General features: G+C 45.0%; 2 protein-coding genes across 2 annotated transcripts; one reads left to right on the top strand and one right to left on the bottom strand.

Annotated features, from left to right (window-relative positions):
• Nucleotides 1–2,011: 2,011 nt before the first annotated feature.
• Nucleotides 2,012–3,156, top strand: LOC123045208 (probable ribose-5-phosphate isomerase 2). Its single transcript, XM_044468168.1, has one exon. The coding sequence runs from the start codon at nt 2,179–2,181 to the stop codon at nt 2,953–2,955; it is 777 nt and encodes a 258-aa protein (XP_044324103.1). The 5' UTR covers nt 2,012–2,178; the 3' UTR covers nt 2,956–3,156.
• A 3,569-nt stretch (nt 3,157–6,725) lies between these two features.
• Nucleotides 6,726–7,644, bottom strand: LOC123045209 (preprotein translocase subunit SECE1). Its single transcript, XM_044468169.1, has one exon. It carries the CDS (start codon nt 7,539–7,541, stop codon nt 7,023–7,025), a length of 519 nt encoding a protein of 172 aa, XP_044324104.1. The 5' UTR covers nt 7,542–7,644; the 3' UTR covers nt 6,726–7,022.
• Between the last annotated feature and the right edge of the window lie 14,753 nt (nt 7,645–22,397).

Raw genomic sequence — 22,397 nt, forward strand, 5'->3', positions numbered from 1 at the left:
GAAGGGCCTGTGTACTGGAGTGCGGCTAATCTGCACCCGGACTCATCTGCACCCACGCTTAGAAAAAATTCAAAAAAAATACTAGAAAAATTCAAAAATTCCAATTTTTTTTGTGGTGGTAGATAATTTGACACATGAGGTGCGCCCCAAAATTCAACTCATTTGAGCATCTGAGCAGCTCTCGGCAAAAAAGACAAAATCAGGGTCTGTAAAAATGTATACTGTTCACGCACTGTTTTGACCCGAGTTGTCTTTTTTGCCGAGAGATGCTCAGATGTCCAAATGAGTTGAATTTTGAGGCGCACCTCACGCGTCAAATTATCTACCACCATAAAAAAATTTGGAATTTTTTGAATTTGTCTAGTATTTTTTTTGAATTTTTTGCTGAGAGGGAGCAGATGAGCCCGGGCACCATTTTGAGTTTTCCCTGTGTACTGTTTTTTTTACACATGGTGCTTTACGGGCTCTGCTGCTAGGGATGCTCTTACCCATGCATTGTTCCCCTCAAGGAAAAAAACGCATGCATTGTTGCTTGCTGGATAAATGGTCCGGCCAGTACTTTTTTTCTCTACTAGGGGGACCGGCCAGTACTTGGAATTCCCTAGTACGGACTGGTTGTGCCAATCGCAGCTAGGACATTTTTGCCACGAGGCCCTTTTGAATTAAAAAATAGCGAGAATATAATTTGGATACCCGTTCACGTGTCTTGCTAATCATTGTTGATTGACCAACGAAGATACAAATCTACATCTCTTTTTTCCTTATTGGTACCACTAGGTTTTCCCAGGCAAATATGTTGAGGCACAAGCATGAACGTGAACTCATGCTTACTTTTATAACGAAACTGCTTTTATAAATAGAAACATAGTAAACATATTCTTCATTCCTTTGCGCAGTGCTTTTGCAGGAGCACAACATACCATGGAAAAGGTTGGATCGAAAGAATGCTCACATACACACATATCTATAAATGCACACCCGCACACTTTTATTTTTATGAATATCTTGAAGAGACTGAGCTGATATAATATCTTAAGATTAATGGAGTCATCACAGCCGTTTCGTACCTTCCACCGAAGGAAATCGCCAAAAAGACTAAAATAATTGACAAAATATGAGCACTGATGTCAAGTTTAGTACTTGAATCTTGATGAACTAGTTCCAGTAGAAGGAACGCAACCATTTGAGATATGCTCTATTCACTATTTGTAGGCTTTCATTGGGTTTGAGAAGTCAGGAAGTGTACAAGGACTACCTTGAAACAAAACCATGTCAGTTATTTTCGAACGGATGGAATTGTATTTTACAGGATTACACTTTGTTTCCTTCACTAAACTGAATAAATGACTTTGGCATGTACTCCCTCCGTTCCTAAATATAAGTCTTTCTAGAGATTCCAACAAATAACTACATACGAAGCAAAATGAGTGAATCTATCCTCTAAAATTTATCTACATACATCCGTATGTTGTAGTTCATTTGAAATGTCTAAAAAGACTTACATTTAGGAACGGAGGGAGTAACTGTTGGACATGGCACTATAAAACTGAAATTCAAGTTCCTCAAAGTTACTGAACCACACGTTATAAAAAGAAGAGTTACTGAACCACAATTTATTCATATCTGACACTGTCTCGCTGTGGCAGTGGTAGAAAGTTTGCCGTGTTAATTTCAAGAAAAAGAAAGTTTGCCGTGTTAAAAGCGAACGGTACGGAGCTGCATCTCTCTGAAGATAGGCCTATCAGCAACCGAAATTGTTAATAAATCAAGCATGAACCACACCGTTTCCTTCCGTTTCTTGCCCCAGCAACGTGAATCATGGCACCGCAGTGCAAGCAACGGAGCAAAGTGCGGTACGTAACGTAGAGCCGTAGGTAGAATTTCCGTTCCGTTTTACAACGCGTGCAGAACCCCCGAATAAAGACCGCGTCAGGTCAGAGAGACACGCCCTGATTCGCCGCACCTTTCACGCATTCCGATGCCCATAAATGCTGCCGATTCTGTGCCATCTCCCCCCACACGCTCCACCTCCGCTTCCCATTTCCCGCCGCCTCCTTTCCTAAAAATCTACACAAAGATTCGTAGCAAAATCCTCCCCAAATCCCCCACCTCCCGTTTCTGTTCCCATTCCCACCCCAATCCCCTCCAAGAAACCCTCGCCCCCCTCGCCTCGCCGCCATGGGCAGCGCCGCCTCGCCGCCGCGGGCCCTCGACGCGGCGACGCAGGAGGACCTCAAGCGCGTCTCCGCGCACCGCGCCGTCGACATGGTGGAGTCCGGCATGACGCTGGGGCTCGGCACCGGCTCCACGGCCGCGCACGCGCTCGACCGCCTCGGGGACCTCCTCCGCACCGGCGCGCTGCGCGCGGTCGCCGGGGTGCCCACCTCCCTCAAGACGGAGGCGCACGCCGCGCGCGTCGGGATCCCCATGCTCGCGCTCGCAGACGCCGCGGAGATCCACCTCTCCATCGACGGCGCCGACGAGGTCGACCCGGACCTCAACCTCGTCAAGGGCCGCGGCGGCTCGCTCCTCCGCGAGAAGATGATCGAGGGCGCCGGCGCCCGCTTCGTCGTCATCGTCGACGAGTCCAAGCTCGTCCCCCGCCTCGGCTGCACGGGCGCCGTTCCCGTCGAGGTCGTCCCCTTCGGCAGCGCCTACACGCTCGGCCTCATCCGCAAGGTGTTCGACAAATTGCCGGGCTTCCACGCCAGGCTCAGGACCGTCAAGTCCAAGGCCGGCGACGGCCAGGAGGAGCTCTTTCTCACCGACAACGGCAACCATATCGTCGAGATGTTCTTCGAGGACGGCATACACGGCAACCTGCGCGACATCAGCGACAGCCTGCTGCGCATCACGGGCGTCGTCGAGCACGGCATGTTCCTCGGCATGGCCACCAAGGTGATTGTCGCCAAGAAGGACGGCACCGTGGCGGTCCTCAGCAAGAAGGTAGCCTAGCCGCCTGGGGAAGAGTCTGCAGAGGAGATGACAATAAGCCAAGATTGAAGCTCTTCTTGCTCCTGCGGTGAACTTGCTCTACGTTACTGTTACAGCGTTTCCTCCTATTCATGGGTAATGCGATGGTGCCCAGATTAATGTGGTGAAGCTAATAAGTTTTGGACTTCGCTCCATAAAATGTTATCAAGTCAGTTTTGTTCATTGCTCGTCTCCCAATTTTGACTCCTTGTTTAGCTTGTGTTTTGTGTTCACCAATCCATGACAGGAAATGCATTGGCTACGGTCCAGTAGGGTCCAAATCAATGCACCGGTGTCTCAACTAGGCATGGATAGAATGTGCATGGCAGTTTTTTTTTTAAAGTTTTAATGGTCCGATTCAATGCACCGGATTTTAGATATCCGTCTGTATGGAGACACTTCCTTTTGCCCCTTTTTTCTTCGTTTCTCCCATCCAAATGCGCCACTCTTTTCGGCATTTATTCGCATGGACAATAGTGTTTCGCTTTTAACACAAGCAGAGAAAAAAGAAACTTAGTGCAAACAAAGCACCTCCAAGAACATCTTGAGAACCCCCAAAAAAAAAAAACCATCTCGAGAATGTACCGTAAAAGCTACTACCCCGTCCCATAATGTAAGACGTTTTTTGACACTAGTGTAAGTGTCAAAAAACGTCTTATATTATGGGACAGAGGTATATTATGGGACAGAGGGAGTAGTGGATACTGAAATTGGAACATTTTACTTATGCTGACATCCGAGATTTTTCTCCTAGGCAAATGATTCTGAAACGAAAATCACAGAAGTAACCCATGGTTCTTATTGGCTTCTTCAAAAGTTAAAAAATTGCAAGTGTTGGTTGCATTATAAGTACTTGGAACACAAAAACTTCAGTGAAAAATATATTGAGTTTTATTAAAACCTCTCCGACACGAAACTTCTTACCAAAAGATTTGTAGTAAAGAGTAAAAGCTCCGGCATTTCTATCTTTCATACAACCTCCTCCAGACCGTCCTAGCATAAAAACGTTTGAACTATTTTACAGCTTCTGTTTAAAATGATCATTTTTTTTGCCGAACTGTCTACTATTGTTTCACTGGGTTTTATTATAATTAGGTTTGTTTAGACAGCAATGAAAAAGGAAAGAGGCACATAACAGTGTAGCAGCAAAAGATAGAGGCGTTAATTTTTCAAGGTAGAAGACCATGGAGTGGAAACATCGCAAACGTCATACTATGACTTTGTTTTAGAGAATATTTGATCTGCGGCAATTATAAAGATCATATTAAATGGTTTGTTTGCCAAGTTTGCAAGTCCCAAGTTTCAGAAGGATGCCACACGTACAACACTACACATACGATTTCTGTACGACACTGAAGATCGAATCATTCACACCCAGAAGCAAAATGCAGCAGGCCGGATAAAAAAGCACCGTATGTGTAGCAATAGCAATTACTCCCTCTGTAAATTAATATACGTATTTTAGATCACTATGTTTTATAAGTAGTATTATTAGTTTAGAGAGGTAGTACGTTTCAACCAAGCTCGGAGTAGCGTCAATGCGTCATTCTGCAGTGGCGTTTGGTTGCAATCTTGAAGCACGCTGCGTTGCAGACATGGCATTCCAGAGAACTTCACAAAGTGAAACCGTTGTTAGCCCAATTCTTGCTATGAAATGTTTGCATATTGATGACAAAAAAATTTATCCATGTCAGGATCATTTTTTTTTTGCAAATACGCAAAGCTTGTGTATCATTTCATTGATAGAAAGAAGAAAGAGTACAATAAAAGATACAACGCATACCATGAACGCAAGAAGGCATAAGCATGGTGTCCGGAGCATAGAGAGACGGGGTGCTTAGCCCGAACAAGGGGAGGACACAACTAAACCCACCGAACCTAAAACTAGAGGAGCAGACCAACTCAGCAGGACGTCAAACATCTTCAATTCCAACACTGGGACACCACGAGCTAGCAAGATATCGCCTTCAAGAAAGGGAACGATGCCGTGACGTCGTCGCCATCCGATCCGGAGAACTGGACCTAGGGTTTCCCCTGATACTCGAAGGGGTGCACGGACAAAGGCCATGATAGCGCCTCCAGGAAGGGAAACGACACCCGGGTGTCGCCACTGCCAGCATCGGCAAGCCGAGCATGAATTTCGCCTGGCCTAGTTTGAGCAATCTCTAAGCCGCCGGATCAGGATCCAAAGATGCTGGAGACAACCTACTTGTCAACCGCTACCTCAGATGGGGGTGGGGCTGCACATGTCACCGACGAAAACGCGAGCTTTGAAACCAACATGAACCAACATGGCGTGTAGGTGGACGGGGTCGGAGAGGCAACAGGGTAGAGAGCCTATGCGGATGGAAGGATGGCGGTCGACGCCGTCGGCAAACCGGAGCCGGGAGGGAACGCAGATCCGTACTGCTGGATGCGGAGCCACCAGAACGCTAGCGAACTGGAGCTGGAAGAGGCGCAGCTGCCGGGGCCGGGGCCGAAACCACGCTGGTAGAGGACGCCGGCAGACCAAGAACACTGGAGAGCAGGTCCACGGGGCCGGGACCGGAGCGGTGTCGACAAAATCCACCACGGAGCTTCTAACATCCTGCCAGACGACCACCGTCACCACACACACAGAGGTTGTTGCAGTAGCTCGAAGGAGGCACCGTCGGGGACCAAGGATGGTCTGCACCTAGGCAGGACCGAGCCCCGGCCACCTCCCCCAAGGGTCACGCCCGCCCCGACGGACGACAGCAAGAAGAGGGGCTGCACCACGGGGGGCAAGACGCGGACTTGGGGAGGATCAACACGGACGCGGCTGCCCTGTCGAGCAGGACCAGCGGGATGCGTGCAATAGTTGGATGGGGGGAGTGGCCGCGGCACGCCAGATCCGATGTGGGGCCGTGGGGAGGGAAGGCCTACAGCACGAGCGCCGGGGGGGGGGGGGGGGGGGGGGGGGGGCACGCTCCTCCGCAGCCATCATCAGGCGCGACGCGGCCGGGCCTCCGGCGGAGGCGTTGCAGGGAGCCGGTGGTGGAGGAGCGGCGCGATGCAGGGGCGGGGCGGGGCAGGAACGGAATCGACCCGCCGCCACCATCCCTGGGCGCGGCGCTGCTTCGCCGGCCGGCCCTCCGGCGGTGGCGATGTGGGCGTGGCGGAGTCGAAGGGGGGCTCCCGGCGGCGAGGGTTTCCCCCGTGTCGCCAGACGCGGGGGTGGGTGTTGTTTTCTCGCACTTCCAACACGACCAATAGCTGAACCTATACCATACCAAAACATACAGGAACAACACCCAAATCTAATACCCAATATACATGTATGTCATGATCATAGAAAAAGAGCAGGAGCAATCCATACCAAGCCATACAGATCAGCCATGGTCGGGAGAGGCGATTGTATCTTCAAAACCATATATTCTGACAACCCAAAGAATATGAATGATCTGGAACCAACACCGAAATTCAATACCCAATATACATGTATGTCATGAAGAATTGCATCATCTGCCTGTGAATATTACTGCTCGGGAATGAGGTTGTAGATAAGAATGACCATACACTTGGGTTCACAAGATAGATCAGCCCACAAGATTAAATGTCGCCTTCAGACAAGAGGTTTAGCTGGAACTAACTGTTAAGACTGTTCTGTCATTTCATAATAGTACGATATATAGGATGTTTCCTTGTCGAGGTTACAACTTAAGCTAAAATGTTGTGCGGATGAGAAACGTAGCTTTAGCAAATCTCTACACTAAATAGAAAGTACTGCCAAGTGCAAGTAAGTTTATCAGATTTATCAAGTAAATTAACCAGCTCTGTTTGTGCTACCGACATAAAAACTCAGCTAGGTTTCTCTTCTCGGAGTAAGAGTAGTTTAACACAGAAATGCCAGCCAAAACTCTTTCCCGAAGACCGAATCGCACGCACATGTTAGCACAATGCAATTGTCTGCGGAACAGCGTATCATATTTCTCTTGCAGCAACACAGCCATTTTCAATCTATCAACCTTGCAATACGCCTATCTGAATTCTCGAAATATAAACGGAGACAAATTGATGCCACTTCACCCTTAGAAGAAATCCTGAAGGCCCCGGCCAGCGAAGACACGGTCGGAGAGCTCGGCGAGGATCGCGTTCACGGAGAGCAGCGCGACCGTGGATCCCGCGATGATCCCGAGGACGACCCCCGTGGTGCCCAGAACCTTCCCCGGCGCCGGCCACTCGATCTCCGTCATCTCCTGCGCCACCCCGGCCCACCACCCACCGCCGCCCCTGGCGACCTCCGCCTCCTTACGCGCACGCATCACCTCCTTAAGCTCCGTCGCCACTTCATCTGAGGTTTTTTCACCCGGAGGTGTTTCCTCCTCTGCGGGCTCCGCGGCTCCGCCCGCTGCCGTGGACGATTCTTGTTCTTGCCCCTTGTCGCTGGCGGTGTCCTTGGATGCGGCAGCGAGACGTCGGCGGACGGAGATGGAGCGGGAGAAAGAGAGCATGGGAGGGCCGCGGGTGTAGAGGGAGAGGCGCGCGGCGGGGTTCGACCGGGCCGGGGCGAGGAGACGGTGGAACGGGGTGGTCGACGTGGTCGCCATGGCTTCCGTTTTGGTTGGCTCAGCGGCCGGAGCTGGAGGCTTCTTTGCGCCGGAGATAAGACACAAAGGGAATGGATCGAATCCCCTGCCGAGCCACGCGCTCCTACGAATCGTCTGATATAAATCGGACGTTTCGGCGCAGTCCAGGGGCAACAGAAGCCAACGCCGTGGAACTCGACCCCTTTCCTCAAATTTAGAAATTTCAATATGAATCTTTGTATTTTTCTTAAAAAAAAGCTATAATTTCGTGTATTTATCATCAATTCATCAAAAAGGAGAAGATTGAAAGTGCATATCACTCAATTATTGCTTTTGTGTTGTTGACAATAGGATTAGGAAGATCTAATGTCAGTTGTTAAGTGTATCTCAGGTATACCTGGCCATAAATCAGGCCGAGCCGGGCCTAAAAAAGCCCGCGGCAGAAAACCTAGGCCCAGGCCCGGCCTTTGAGCCCAGATTTCAGGCCCAAGCCAGGCCCATCAATGGAGAAGCCCGTCAGGCCTCGGGCCTCGAGAGGGCCTCTTCCTTAAAACGCAGATATGCTAAGCCCAAGCCCGACCCGCCCCAGCCTTTGGGCTCAAAACTTAGGCCCAGGCCCGGCTCGTGGGCAAGAGCGGGCCGGTTCGGGTAGGCCCGACGGGGCCGGGTTTCCCATGGCCAGGTATAGTCTCAGGACATTGTGAAGGAAATATGCCCTAGAGGCAATAATAAAGTTGTTATTTTATATTTCCTTATTCATGATAAAGGTTTATTATTCATGTTAGAATTGTATTGATCGGAAACTTAAATACATGTGTGAATACTTAAACAAATAACGTGTCCCTAGTATGCCTCTACTAGACTAGCTCGTTGATCAAAGATGGTTAAGGTTTTCTAACCATAGACATGTGTTGTCGTTTGATAACGGGATCACATCATTAGGAGAATGATGTGATGGACAAGACACACTCGTTAGCTTAGCATAATGATGGTTCAGTTTATTGCTATTGCTTTCTTCATGTCAAATACATATTCCTTCGACTATGAGATTATGCAACTCCCGGATACCGGAGGAATACCTTGTGTGCTATCAAACATCACAACGTAACTGGGTGATCATAAAGATGCTCTACAGGTATCTCCGAAGGTGTTTGTTGAGTTGACATAGATCAAGATTAGGATTTGTCACTCCGAGTATTGAAGAGGTATCTCCGGGCCATCTCGGTAATACACATCATAGGCATGCAAGCAAATGACTAAGGAGTTAGTTACGAGGTGATGTATTATGGAACGAGTAAAGAGACTTGCCGGAAACGAGATTGAACTAGGTATAGAGATACCGACGATCGAATCTCGGGCAAGTAACATACCAATGGACAAAGGGAACTACGTATGTTGGCATAACGATTCGACCGATAGAGATCTTCGTAGAATATGTAGGAACCAATATGGGCATCCAGGTTCTGCTATTGGTTATTGACCGGAGAGGTGTCTCGGTCATGTCTACATAGTTCTCGGACTCGTAGGGTCCGCACGCTTAACGTTCGTTGACGATATAGTGTTATATGAGTTATATGATTTGGTGACCGAATGTTGTTCAGAGTCATGGATGAGATCACGGACATGAAGAGGAGTCTCGAAATGGTTGAGAGGTAAAGATTGATATATAGGACGATGGTATTCGGACACTGGAAGAGTTTTAGAGTACACCGGGTAGTCATCGGGGCACCGGAAGGGGTTCCTGACACCCTCGGCAAGTGTATGGGTCTTATGGGTCAAAGGGGGAGAAGCACACCAGCCCACAAGGGGCTGGTGCGCCCCTTCCACCCCTTGCCCATGTACCAAAGAGGGAAGGAAGGAAGGGGAAGGCGCCCCTAAGGCAGCCAACCCCCCTTTCCTCCCCCCATACACAAATATGGAAAGGGGGGATTCGGCCAGGGCAGGCGCCACCGTCGGCCACTTGGGGCGCCCTAGGGGCTTCCTCCCCTCCCGCTCCACCTATATATATGATAGGAAGGAGAGGGGCAAGACACACCATGATTCCCTAGCCGTGTGCGGCGCCCCTCTCCCTCTAGTTCGTCCCTCGGTCATATTTTCGTAGTGCTTAGGCGAAGCCATGTGGAGGTAACTTCACTATCACCGTCACCATCCGTCGTGCTGTTGGAACTCATCTACTACTTCGCCCGTCTTGCTGGATCAAGAAGGCGAGGACGTCACCGAGCTGAACGTGTGCAGAACTCAAAGGTGTCGTACGTTCGGTACTTGATCGGTTGGATCGCGGAGAAAGTTCAACTACATCAACCGCGTTATCAAGCGCTTCCGCTTACGGTCTATGAGGGTACGTAGACACACTCTCCCCTCTCGTTGCTATGCATCTTCATGGATAGATCATTGCGTGTGCGTAGAAACATTTCAGTTTTCCATGCAATGATTCCCAACACATTGAAACTCTCATGTGTGTCTAAAAGATATCAGTGGCGCCCTATATAAAAAGGAGAAAGGACTGTGCTTTTCATTGGCTCATAAATTTTTCTGGTTTAATCTGAGTCGCTGAAAAATCCGCTATGTTGAGAGAGTTGGTAAACTCATTCCATCCATGCACGCTCTATTCTCCCAAATATGCCACCAAATGGAATGGTTTTTACCAATGCTAAAATTGACAAGACAGGAAGTCTGGGTGCCCGGGGTCCTGGACCTCTGGGTGCCTGAAGTCATCACAGAGCAACCACCCACCTCATCATGGTATAGGTGCCCGGGGTCCTGGACCTCCGGGTACCAGGAGTCATCACAAAGCAACCACCCACCTCATCATGGTATAGGTGCCCCGGGTCCAGAGCACATGGGTGCCCGGAGTAGGGGGTTTCCCCTCTGGTTGGTCCGGGTGCTTGGTGCTCCTTGCTATCGACTCGTTGTTAGGTCTGGGTGTCTGGATCCCTTTTGTCCGGGTGCCCGGAGTTGCCTGTTGGGCAATGGTCATTTGGGCTTGGGGGTATAACCCCCCTCCTTCTTCCACGTTCCTCTAAGATCTTTTCCAAGCTTGAGATCTCCACCCCCCTTCACCCAAACACTCATTTCGGGATTGGAGGATGTTCACCCGATCTACATTCTTACCAAATCTATCTTTGTTTTCCCAACTATTTCTACATCATCAACTTGTTACTCTTGGAGCTTGGACTCCTAGGCTATTAGGATTTCTCTAAAAGTTTCCTTGATTTTGTTGTGCTCTGGAGACGTATGTAAAGGTGTGGTAGGCGCCTTCAAAACCAACCCCGAGTCATGGCCGACACACTAGTCTTAGCAGTGCCCAATTTTTCTCAACCCTTTATTTTGGGAATAGATGCATGCAGTGAAGTGGTAGGGCGGTGTTGATGCAACAAGGTCACCCTCTAGCATACTTGAGTAAAGCGTTATGTGCCAAGAAGAATCAGGTATTCATCAAATATGAAAAGGAGTGTCTTGCTATTCTTATTGTTGTCGATAAATGGTGACCATACCTTCAACATCAATAATTTGTGATTAGAACTAAGCTCTATTGCACTTATCTGATCAATGATTGCATACGGGAATCCAACACAAGGCATTCATGATAAAATGAGACTGAATTATGAGATCCAGTACAAGTGTGGCATTACAAATGCCGCATCGGATGCACTCTCTCGACGTGTGCATCAGACACATGTATTCGCAATGTTTGTTGTCGTACCTACTTGGATGGAAAATCTCATGGAGGATTGTGTGGAGGATATTGCAACTAAGACAATGTAGGAAGAGTTGTCACTTACAGGAACCACTCATGGTTATTCACCGGACAAAGTGGTGTCTGATTCAAAGGCCAGTCTAAGTGGGTAGCAATACATGGGTGGATACTCCGGCGTTTTGGCTATCTAGCAACATGTCAAACGCCTTTGCATGGTGACAACTGAAGAAAATTGTTACTCAATACGTCCAACAATGTGACATATGCCCTCGAGCTGAGACGAAGCATTGCCATCAACCTGGCTGCTACAACCACATAATAGTCCATCACATCTGTGGCATACTATCGGTTGGAATTTCGTGGAAGGCCGCCCTAAATCCAATGGCACGGATGTGATTCTGGTCATGACCGACAAGCTTACGAATTGTGGCCACTTCCTGCCCATAAAGCACCCCTTCAAAACTCAACAAGTGGCACAGATATTCTTTGATCAATTTTACCCTCTTCATGGAATGCCATTTTGCATCATATCATACATGGTCTAGTTTTCACCAGTGCCTTCTGGCAAGAGCTCTTTTGGTTGTCAGATACAGTTCTAAGCATGAGTTCTTCGCGACACCCGAAAGCAAATGGCCAAACTTAGCGCTTGAACCAATGTTTTGAGGCTTTTCTTTAGTGGTTTGCTCATGATACTCCATCCAAATGGGAAAATGGTTGTCACTGGATGAACATTGGTACAACACTTCAATTCATACTGCAACGGGATGTTCCGCATTTGAGGCGCTGTATGGATATCTACCTCTCCCCTTTGGCGTGCCCACAACTGTGTCCAACACAGACTTGGCCGAGATGTTGGATGAGCGTCAGTCTATGACTGAGTTGTTGCACCAATAATTGCAGCAAGCTCAGTTCCATATGAAGTGGCAGGAAGAAAAGAACATAAGTGAATGTTCCTTTCAGGTGGGAGATTTGGCACATCGAAATACAATCTTACTTGCAAAAGTCTCTTGCAACATTTCACAATTAGAAGCTCTCATTGAAGTTCTATGGGCCTTTCACCGTTGATACGTCTCCAACATATCTACTTTTCCTAATGCTTTTCCTCTTGTTTTGGACTCTAATTTGCATGATTTGAATGAAACTAACCCCGGATTGACGCTGTTTTCAGCAGAAACCATGGTGTTATTTTTGTGCAGAAATAAAAGTTCTCGGAATGGAACAAAACTTTGCGAGGATTTTTTATATCAAATAAGAGAGTTTGTGGAGCCAGGAAGTACCCGAGAGGGGCACCTGGGTGGGCACAACCCACTAGGGCATGCCTGCCCCCCAGGCGCACCTTGGTGGGTGCTGCCCACCTGGTGGCCCCGCTCACCCTCAAACCAACGCTATAAAATCCCATATTTCCAAAAAAAATCAGGGAGAAAGAATTATAGTGTTTCACGAGACGGAGCTGCCGCTGTCTCCTGTTCTTCATCGGGAGGCCAGATCTGGAGTCCGTTTGGGGCTCCAGAGAGGGGGATCTTCGATCTTCGTCATCACCAACACATCTCCATCGCTAATTCCATGAGGCTACCCACTGGGAGTGAGTGATTCCTTCACAGGCTCGCTAGTCGGTGAGGAGTTGGATGAGATTCATCATGTAATCGAGTTAGTTTTGTTAGGGCTTGATCCCTAGTATCCACTATGTTTTGAGATTGATGTTGCTATGACTTTGCCATGCTTGATGCTTGTCACTTTGGGCCCGGGTGTCATGATTTCAGATCTGAACCGTTTATGTTATCACCATTATATCCATGTTCTAGATCCGATCTTGCAATTTATAGTCACCTACTAAGTGTTATGATTTGGCAACCCCAGAGTGACAATAGTCAGGACCACTCCCAGTGATGATTGTAGTTTGAGGAGTTCATGTATTCACCGTGTGCTAATGCTTTGTTCCGGTTCTCTATTAAAAGGAGGCCTTAATATCCCTTAGTTTCCATTAGGACCCCCTTACACGGGAGGGTAGGACAAAAGATGTCATCCAAGTTCTTTCCATAAGCATGTATGACTATTTACGGAATACATGCCTACATTACATTGATGAACTGGAGCTAGTGTCATATCGCCATAGGTTATAACTGTCTCATGATGAATATCATCCAACGAGTCACCGATCCAATGCCTACGAATTTATCTTATATTGTTTCTGCTAAGTTACTACTAGTGCTACTGCTATCGTTACTGCTACAATATCACTACTATCACTGTTACCGGTACCGTTGCTACTGTTGCTATCATCAAAACTATCATATTACTATGCTACTAATCATTTTGCTGCAGATAATTAATCTCCAGGTGTGGTTGAATTGACAACTCAGCTGCTAATACCTTCAAATATTCTTTGGCTCCCCTTGTGTCGAATCTATAAATTTGGGTTGAATACTCTACCCTCAAAAACTATTGCGATCCCCTATACTTGTGGGTTATCAAGACCTTTTTCTGGCGATGTTGCCGGGGAGCATAACTATATTTGTTGAGTAACTTGGGATTATTATCATATTATCACTATGAAGAATCTGAAGGATGCTAAGACTAAGATTTTTCCCTCAAAGACGAGGGGAGGTAAGGAACTGCCATCCAGTTCTGCTTTAGAAGTAAACTTGCAACACCACAACATGCTATTAATTCTGATATGTCGCAAGTTATTGATGATGCTACTTCTGCTATGAATGCTACTCATGATGATGCTAGTACCTTGCTTGATGATGATGTGCCACTAGGTGAATTTCTTGATGAACAAATTGCTAGAGTAAGACAACATGATATTGTTGAATCTGATGATGAACTTGAAACTGAAAATCTTGAAACACCTACTAGAACTAGTCCTCCTAGATATGAATTGCCAAAGGTACCGGAATGTTATACTATGAGTGAGGAGGCAACTAGAGATATTCTTGCTTGTAAGGATAGAGATGATCTAGAGAAATTATTATGCAAGTATAAAGAAAGATCTCTGAATGCTAAAATGAAATGTGATCCTGAGTTTGCTACTTCACCTATTGTTATTGTTGATAAGGATTATGAATTCTCTGTCGACCCAGAGTTAATTACTTTGGTTGAATCTGATCCTTTCCATGGTTATGAAACTGAAACTGTTGTGGCACATCTTACTAAGTTGAATGACATAGCCACCCTTTTTGCTCATGATGAGAAGATTCGCTATTACTATATTCTCAAGTTATTTCCGTTCTCATTAAAGGGTGATGCTAAAGCTTGGTACAATACTCTTGCTCCTGGTTGTGTGCGTAGTCCCCAGGATATGATCTATTACTTCTCTGAAAAATATTTCCCTGCTCATAAGAAACAAGCTGCCTTGCAGGAAATATTTAACTTTGTGCAAATTGAAGAAGAGAGTCTCCCACAAGCTTGGGGGAGGCTTCTCCAATTGCTTAATGCTTTGCCTGATCATCCTCTTAAGAAAAATGAAATACTTGATATCTTCTATAATGGACTAACCGATGCTTCTAGGGATTTCCTAGATAGTTGTGCTGGTTGTGTTTTCAGGGAACAAACTATTGGGCAAGCTGAAGAATTATTCAATAACATATTGAAAAATTATGATGATTGGACTACTCCTGAAACACCTATTAAACCCACTCCGAAGAAGAGGGGTATCTCATATCATAGTCCTGAAGATATGCAAGAGGCAAAGAAATCTATGAAGGGAAAAGGTATTAAGGCCGAGGATGTTAAAAATTTACCACCTATCGAAGAAATACATGGGCTTGAAGCACCACCACCTCCCAAGGTGGTAGAGGTAAAATCTTTAATGAAATTCAATCATAGTGACGATCCTCATAATAAATATCCTAGTCAATGCCTTTATGAGTTTGATAATTATAATAGAAAGCAAGATCACTTAAATGCAAATGTTATGAAACAATTGAAATACAACTCTGATATGATTGCTCGCTTAAGTGACTTGTTATTTAAAATCTCAAATGATGTTGGAGGTGTAGGAAAGCATGCCTTTATTGTTCAAACTCAATTAGAACAAGTTGCTAAATCTCAAAGAGAGTTGCTTGATGAAATGAACAATAATATAAGTGACTTTGCTGTTAGAGTAGCAACTAGGGGAGGTAAAATGACGCAGGAACCACTTTATCCCGAGGGACACCCAAAGAGAATTGAACATGATTCACAAAGAAAGAACACCACTACACCTAGTTCTTCTAAAAATAAAAATAAGAAGAAAAATGGTAAGACTTTGCCTATTTCTAGTGAACCTAAAATAGAAAAACCTCCTGATAATGATAATGAAGTTTCTATCTCTGATGCTGAAACACAATCTGGTAATGAACACTCACCTTCTGATAATGAAAAAGCTAATGACGAGGTTCATGAAGACACTCAAACAAATGATAAAGAACCAGACGATGATGTTGAGATAGAACCAGTTGTTGATCTTGATAACCAACAACCTAAGAAAAAAAGATATGATAAAAGAGACTTTGTTGCTAGAAAACATGGAAAGGAAAGATAACCATGGGTTCAAAAGCCTATGCCCTTTCCACCTAAGTCAACTAAAAAGAAAGATGATGAAGAATTTGAACGCTTTGCTGAAATGATTAGGCCAGTCTTTTTGCGTACTCGCTTGACTGACATCTTGAAAATGCCTCCTTATGCACAGTACATGAAAGACATCATCACTAATAAGAGAAAAATACCGGAAGCTGAAATCTCCACTATGCTTGCTAATTACACTTTTAAAGATGGAGTACCTAAAAAACTTGGAGATCCAGGAATACCAACTATACCTTGCTCCATTAAAAGAAATTATGTGAAAACTGCTTTATGTGATTTGGGAGCTAGTGTTAGTGTTATGCCTTTCTCTTTATATAAAAGACTTGATTTGAATAAACTCACACCTACTGAAATATCTTTGCAAATGGCTGACAAATCAACTGCCATACCTATCGATATTTGTGAGGATGTGCCCGTTGTTGTTGCTAATGTTACTATTTTCACTGACTTTGTTATACTTGAGATGCCCGAGGACGACAACATGTCGATTATCCTTGGTAGACCCTTCTTGAATACTGCAGGGGATGTTATTGATTGCAATAAAAGCAAGGTCACCTTTCATATCAATGGTAATAAGCAAACGGTGCACTTTCCGAAGAAACAATTCCAAGTGAATGGTATTAATGTTATTGAAAAATGTCCGACAATCACTATTGGAAGTTTTCAACTACCTCTACCTACTGTGAGAAAGAAATATAAAATGCTTATTGTGGGGGATGTTCATATCCCCATTGAGGTAACTTAGTGATTTACGAAAGTTCTTCGGTTTCATGCTAATCGAAAGTGGTTGTTAATAAGACTTGATCAACCTTATTAATGGATCATTTTTGAGAGGTATGAAGTTGATGAATTTAGTAAGCACTACCTTCTGCCCCTACCTTTTGTTTTCTATTTTCATTAGTTAAATAAAATAAAATCCCATGCTTTGTTTGTTTTCTGAGTTTTTCGTGCAATAAAAAAATGACCCAAAAATAAAAGTTCTCATAATGCTCTGAAAATTTGATACGATTTTTTTTTGAATTTTTCTGAAGTTCTGGTGCAAATAATATCAGAGGGAGGTGCACCAGGTGGGCACAACCCATCTGGGCACACCAGCCCCCCCCCCCCCCCAGTGCGCCCTGGTTGGTGCTGCCCACCTGGTGGGCCCCCCTCACTTACTTATTCCTCCCACACCACTCCTTCCACACAGAAAAAAATCACTACCACTCTCTCTCTCTCATGTTCTTGCTCCCGAAACCGCAGATTTCGATCTCTTTGCTCGAAGCTCCATTTCCGAAACTGTTTCGGGGATTTGTTGCTTGGTATGTGACTCCTCCATGTTTCCAGTTAGTTTTTGTTTTAGTGGTTTATATTTAGAATAATTAGCTACTCTCGGTGCTGTTGTAGATGAGCTTGCATGTTGAATTCTTAGAGTTCTAAGTAGTTTGAATGCTTGCTATGGCCTCTATACATTCCTAGGAGTAGTTGCTATCACTCTTGTGAAGTTTTGTTAATAAATTTTTCATGACCCAAATTTTTATAAAATTGTACGCGAACATTATGAGCTTCTTTGGAAGGAGTTCTTCGAGGAGGAGATCCTCGGATGCATCTTCTAGCAGTAGCTCCATTCGTCGGTCATATGCTGAGCCAAGAAAAAGTTCCATTCGAAGTGCCACAACCAAAACATGCTTATGGCCATGCAACAATTACATGGTGAGAGTTGGTATTAAGGAGGAATTTGAGCAATTAGTTCACAATGCCGAGCTCGGTCCCTACATTTCAGGTAAGTGCGACCAACGCCTCATCCTCACCAAATTATTTGTCAAAGAATTTAAATTCTTTCCCCGTGAGTCTAGGGTGTCTTTTAAACTTTATGATAATCCATTTACCATTTCTCTGGAAAGGTTTGCTCACCTCTGCAAAACCCCATTCCGGGGTTCGCTCGATGTGCCACCTAGGTCCGAGTTTGAAGCATTCCTGACTAGTCTTTGCTTTGGTGAAAGTAGGGGAGTGACACAAGGTAGAATAAAGAGCATACATTTTCCTGCAATTCAGTACTTCGCATTATTTAATGGAAAATGCATAGTAGGCAAGCAAGACTGTAGTACGCTTTGTGCTCCAGACTTGAGCCTCATACGCGCCACTCTCACCGGTGAAAGGAGTTATAACCTTGGAGCGATTGTTGCACGCAGACTGCAGCATAATGCTAACAGTGGCTATTTTTATGGTGGAATTTATGCCACGCATTTAGCATGAGAGATGGGTGTTTCACCTTTGCCCTTTGACACTATCCTACCCATGCAGTATTTAGACTTTGATGCTTTAAAAAGTCATAAGATCCTCAAAGGAAAAATTCATGATTTCACTTACAATATGTTGTTTAACCAAACTTCTATTGTGCACACATATCTGCATGCGCCTGCTCTTTTTGACTATCATAGCAGAGGAAGATATTTTGTTCTTGAGAGCGAGGCTCGAGCTCACAACGCAGCAGTGGAGGCAGCACGGCGGGCTGAGGCGTCAGCACCGAGAGCCTCCGTGAGCTACCACGCCGACCACCATCCAGGCTACTAATTGATTACCAAGGTAGGCCAGAAGCCTAAGCTTGGGGGAGTATGTATTCCCACCGACATTACATTCATGTTCACACATTTCATTCCAGTTGTTGATGTCCACACTTTTTCATTGTATCATCCATGCTTAAATTATTTTTCTTGCTTTCTTCTTGTGTGTTTGAAAAACTTTGAGAAAATCCAAAAACATGTTTCTTGCTTCTTTTTTATTTTTCTTCCTAGTTTAAATTATTGTAGCACTAAAAAGAAAACCCAAAAAGATTTCCTTGTTCTTCTTTTACTTGTTGAGAGCTTTCCTGTGTAAATAGTTTTTTCTCGTTTTTGCTTTTCCCTTTTTCGTCTGCTTGCTTTCGAAAAGCCAAAAACTCCAAAAATATTTCAGTGTGTTTCCCTGAATTTCTTTTATTTTTATCGAGTCATACCGAGGAGAAGGCCACGATGAAAATGTTGAGTGGCTCTCATTTGCATTATTGTTGATCTAACAAATAGCCCATATTACCTTGTCTTCTCCTCTTGAATAAAATGTTTGCAGATTCCAGCTTAGTCCACGACACTCTTGCACTATTATTATTTCAAATCGTTCAGTCGTGCAAGTGAAAGGCAATAATGACAACATTAGATGAACTGACCGTGGCAGAGAGAAATGGGTATGACTCGACTTGTTCTGTTTTTGTAAATATGTTTAACCTAGTATCCATGCTTCAGCCTATTATGATCAAACATGTTTGCAATGACAATTAGAGATTGTAGTTTCTCATGCCATGCATAAGTAGCTAGGAGTGAATAATGACTTATCTTGGATATCAACATTGCGTTAAAATTATTATGATGTAGTATGATGATATGGTATCCTCCTCTGAATGTTCAAGTGGCTTGACTTGGCACATGTTCATGCATGTAGTTGAATCAAAACCAACATAGCCTCTATGATATTTATGTTCATGGTGTTCATATCCTACTCATGCTAGTATCCAATGTTACTTATGCATCAAAACCAACATAGCCTCTATGATATTTATGTTCATAGTGTGCATATCCTACTCATGCTAGTATCCAATGTTACTTATGCATAATGCATGTTCATGACCGTTGTTGCTCTCTAACTGGCCGTTTCTCAACCTAATTGCTAGCCCTCGCCTGTACTAAGTGGGAACTCTTCTTGTACATCCAAAAACCTGAAACCCAAGTTATTCCAAATGAGTCCACCATACCTACCTATATGCGGTATTACCCTGCCGTCCTAAGTAAATTTGCATGTGCCACCTCTAAAAAACTTCAAATAAATATCCTTTTGTGTGCCTGGATCGTTCATGGAATGACATGAGGTAGTCGGTATCTTACATGCTAAGCGGGTTATTCTCAGGTCGAGTGTTTATTCACTCGCCATCGCGTGAGAAAAGGGCGGTAATAGGGATGCCCAGTCCCAAACTGCAAAAAGAAAAGAGCTTACAAATAATCAAACAAAAACTCCCAATGGAGTCATAACCTTTACCTTTCCGCATGGGAACCGCCACTAGCATGTTTAGCATGGAAGATATTGATAACTGATGGTCGTGAAGTAAATGAGAAGGGTGCATGTCTCAAAATATCATTTACCTCTGTTTTAAAAACTTGAGCTCTGGCACCTCTGCAAATCACGGCTTCCCTCTGCGAAGGGACTATCTATTTACTTTTATGTTGTGTCATCACCTTCTCAAATAAGCGCCAGAACCTGAGAGCACTGCTGTCATGCTGATGCATTGTGTGTAGCTAATGTTGGGTGCATCATGACTGGATCTTTTCTACCATGAATTACAATTTAGTCGCTGCTTGAACTTTGGGGGTGCTCTGCATTTATGTTTTGCGGTCTCAGAAAGGGCTAGCGAGATACCTCTATTGTCATATTATATCATGGTTGTTTTGACAACATGTTGCTATTTGAGATATATCTTATTATTTCTCTCTAGTTGTTTATGTCATTGATATGAGTTAACATAATTTTTAAGAGTTATTGTCGACATGGTTAGTTATAATCCTTGCTGAAAACCTGGGTGCTGTTTAAGCTTATTTATTAAACAAGAGCAAAAGATTTCATAAAAGTTTTTCTTTTTCACTTTCCGTTTATCAACTGAATTGTTTGAGGACAAGCAAAGGTTTAAGCCTGGGGGAGTTGATACGTCTCCAACATATCTACTTTTCCGAATGCTTTTCCTCTTGTTTTGGACTCTAATTTGCATGATTTGAATGAAACTAACCCCGGACTGAAGCTATTTTCAGCAGAACTACCATGTCGTTATTTTTGTGCAGAAATAAAAGTTCTCGGAATGGAGCAAAACTTTGCAAGGATATTTTATATCAAATAAGAGAACTTCTAGAGCCAGGAAGTACCTGAGGGGGCACCTGGGTGGGCACAACCCACCAGGGTGCGCCTGCCCCCTAGGCGTGCCCTGGTGGCCCCGCTGACCCTCAAACCGACGCTATAAAATCCCATATTTCTTGGGGGAAAAATCAGGGAGAAAGAATTATCACGTTTCACGAGATGGAGCCGCCGCCGTCTCCTGTTCTTCATCGGGAGGCCAGATCTGGAGTCCGTTTGGGGTTCCAGAGAGGGAGATCTTCGATCTTCGTCATCACCGACACATCTCCATCGACAATTCCATGATGCTCCCCACTGGGAGTGAGTAATTCCTTCATAGGCTCGCTGGTCGGTGAGGAGTTGGATGAGATTCATCATGTAATCCAGTTAGTTTTGTTAGGGCTTGATCCCTAGTATCCACTATGTTCTGAGATTGATGTTGCTATGACTTTGCCATGCTTAATGCTTGTTACTTTGGGTCCGGGTGCCATGATTTCAGATCTGAACCATTTATGTTATCACCATTATATCCATGTTCTAGATCCGATCTTGCAAGTTATAGTCACCTACTACGTGTTATGATCCGGCAACCCCGGAGTGACAATAGTCGGGACCACTCCCGATGATGACCGTAGTTTGAGGAGTTCATGTATTTACCGTGTGCTAATGCTTTGTTTCGGTTCTCTATTAAAAGGAGGCCTTAATATCCCTTAGTTTCCATTAGGACCCCGCTGCCACGGGAGGGTAGGACAAAAGATGTCATGCAAGTTCTTTCCATAAGCACGTATGGCTATTTACAGAATACATGCCTACATTACATTTATGAACTGGAGCTAGTGCCATATCGCCCTAGGTTATAACCGTCTCATGATGAATATCATCCAACGAGTCATCAATCCAATGCCTACAAATTTGTCTTATATTGTTTCTGCTAAGTTACTACTGCTGCTACTGCTATCATTACTGCTACAATACCACTGCTATCAGTGTTACCGTTACCGTTGCTTTTATTGCTATCATCAAAACTATCATATTACTATGCTACTAATCACTTTGCTGCAGATAATTAATCTCCAGGTGTGGTTGAATTGACAACTCAGCTGCTAATACCTTCAAATATTCTTTGGCTCCCCTTGTGTCGAATCTATAAATCTGGGTTGAATACTCTACCCTCGAAAACTGTTGGGATCCCTATCACTACAAAAAAAGACACATCCGTGACATTTTGGGCCAAACGAATTTTTTTCTGTCATACTTATGACACTTCTATGACAAAATGGTGACAAAACCCGGTATCATCATAGATGTGGTGGGCTCCTACTTCTATGACAAAAAATCATGACGGAAAATGGGCTTTTCGTCCTGGGCGAGCCGAAGACGCAGCTGTATGACATTCTTTGGGCCGTCCATGATGGAAAAAACCATGGTAGAAGCGAGGGCGAGGAAAGTATTGGGGAGTTCCCGGTTACAGTGGGTGGTCGAGGACCGAGCGATGCGCGTTTCTCTCATACACGTACGCGCGTGTGTGCGAGGCGTTGGGCTCTAACTGAACCGGAGCGAGGCGTTGGGCTCTAACAGAACCCGAGCGATTGCACTAGCTATTTTACCGAACCCAAGTGATTCCTTCACTACTGCTGCTAACTGAAGCCGATCGAACCCTGCTGCCTCCTTCCCTTGATGAACAGTGAGCATTGTTGGGGGGGGGGGGGGTTGGATGAACAGTTCCC

Source organism: Triticum aestivum, chromosome 2B (assembly GCF_018294505.1).
Source record: "Triticum aestivum cultivar Chinese Spring chromosome 2B, IWGSC CS RefSeq v2.1, whole genome shotgun sequence".
Taxonomy (NCBI): Eukaryota; Viridiplantae; Streptophyta; class Magnoliopsida; order Poales; family Poaceae; genus Triticum; species Triticum aestivum.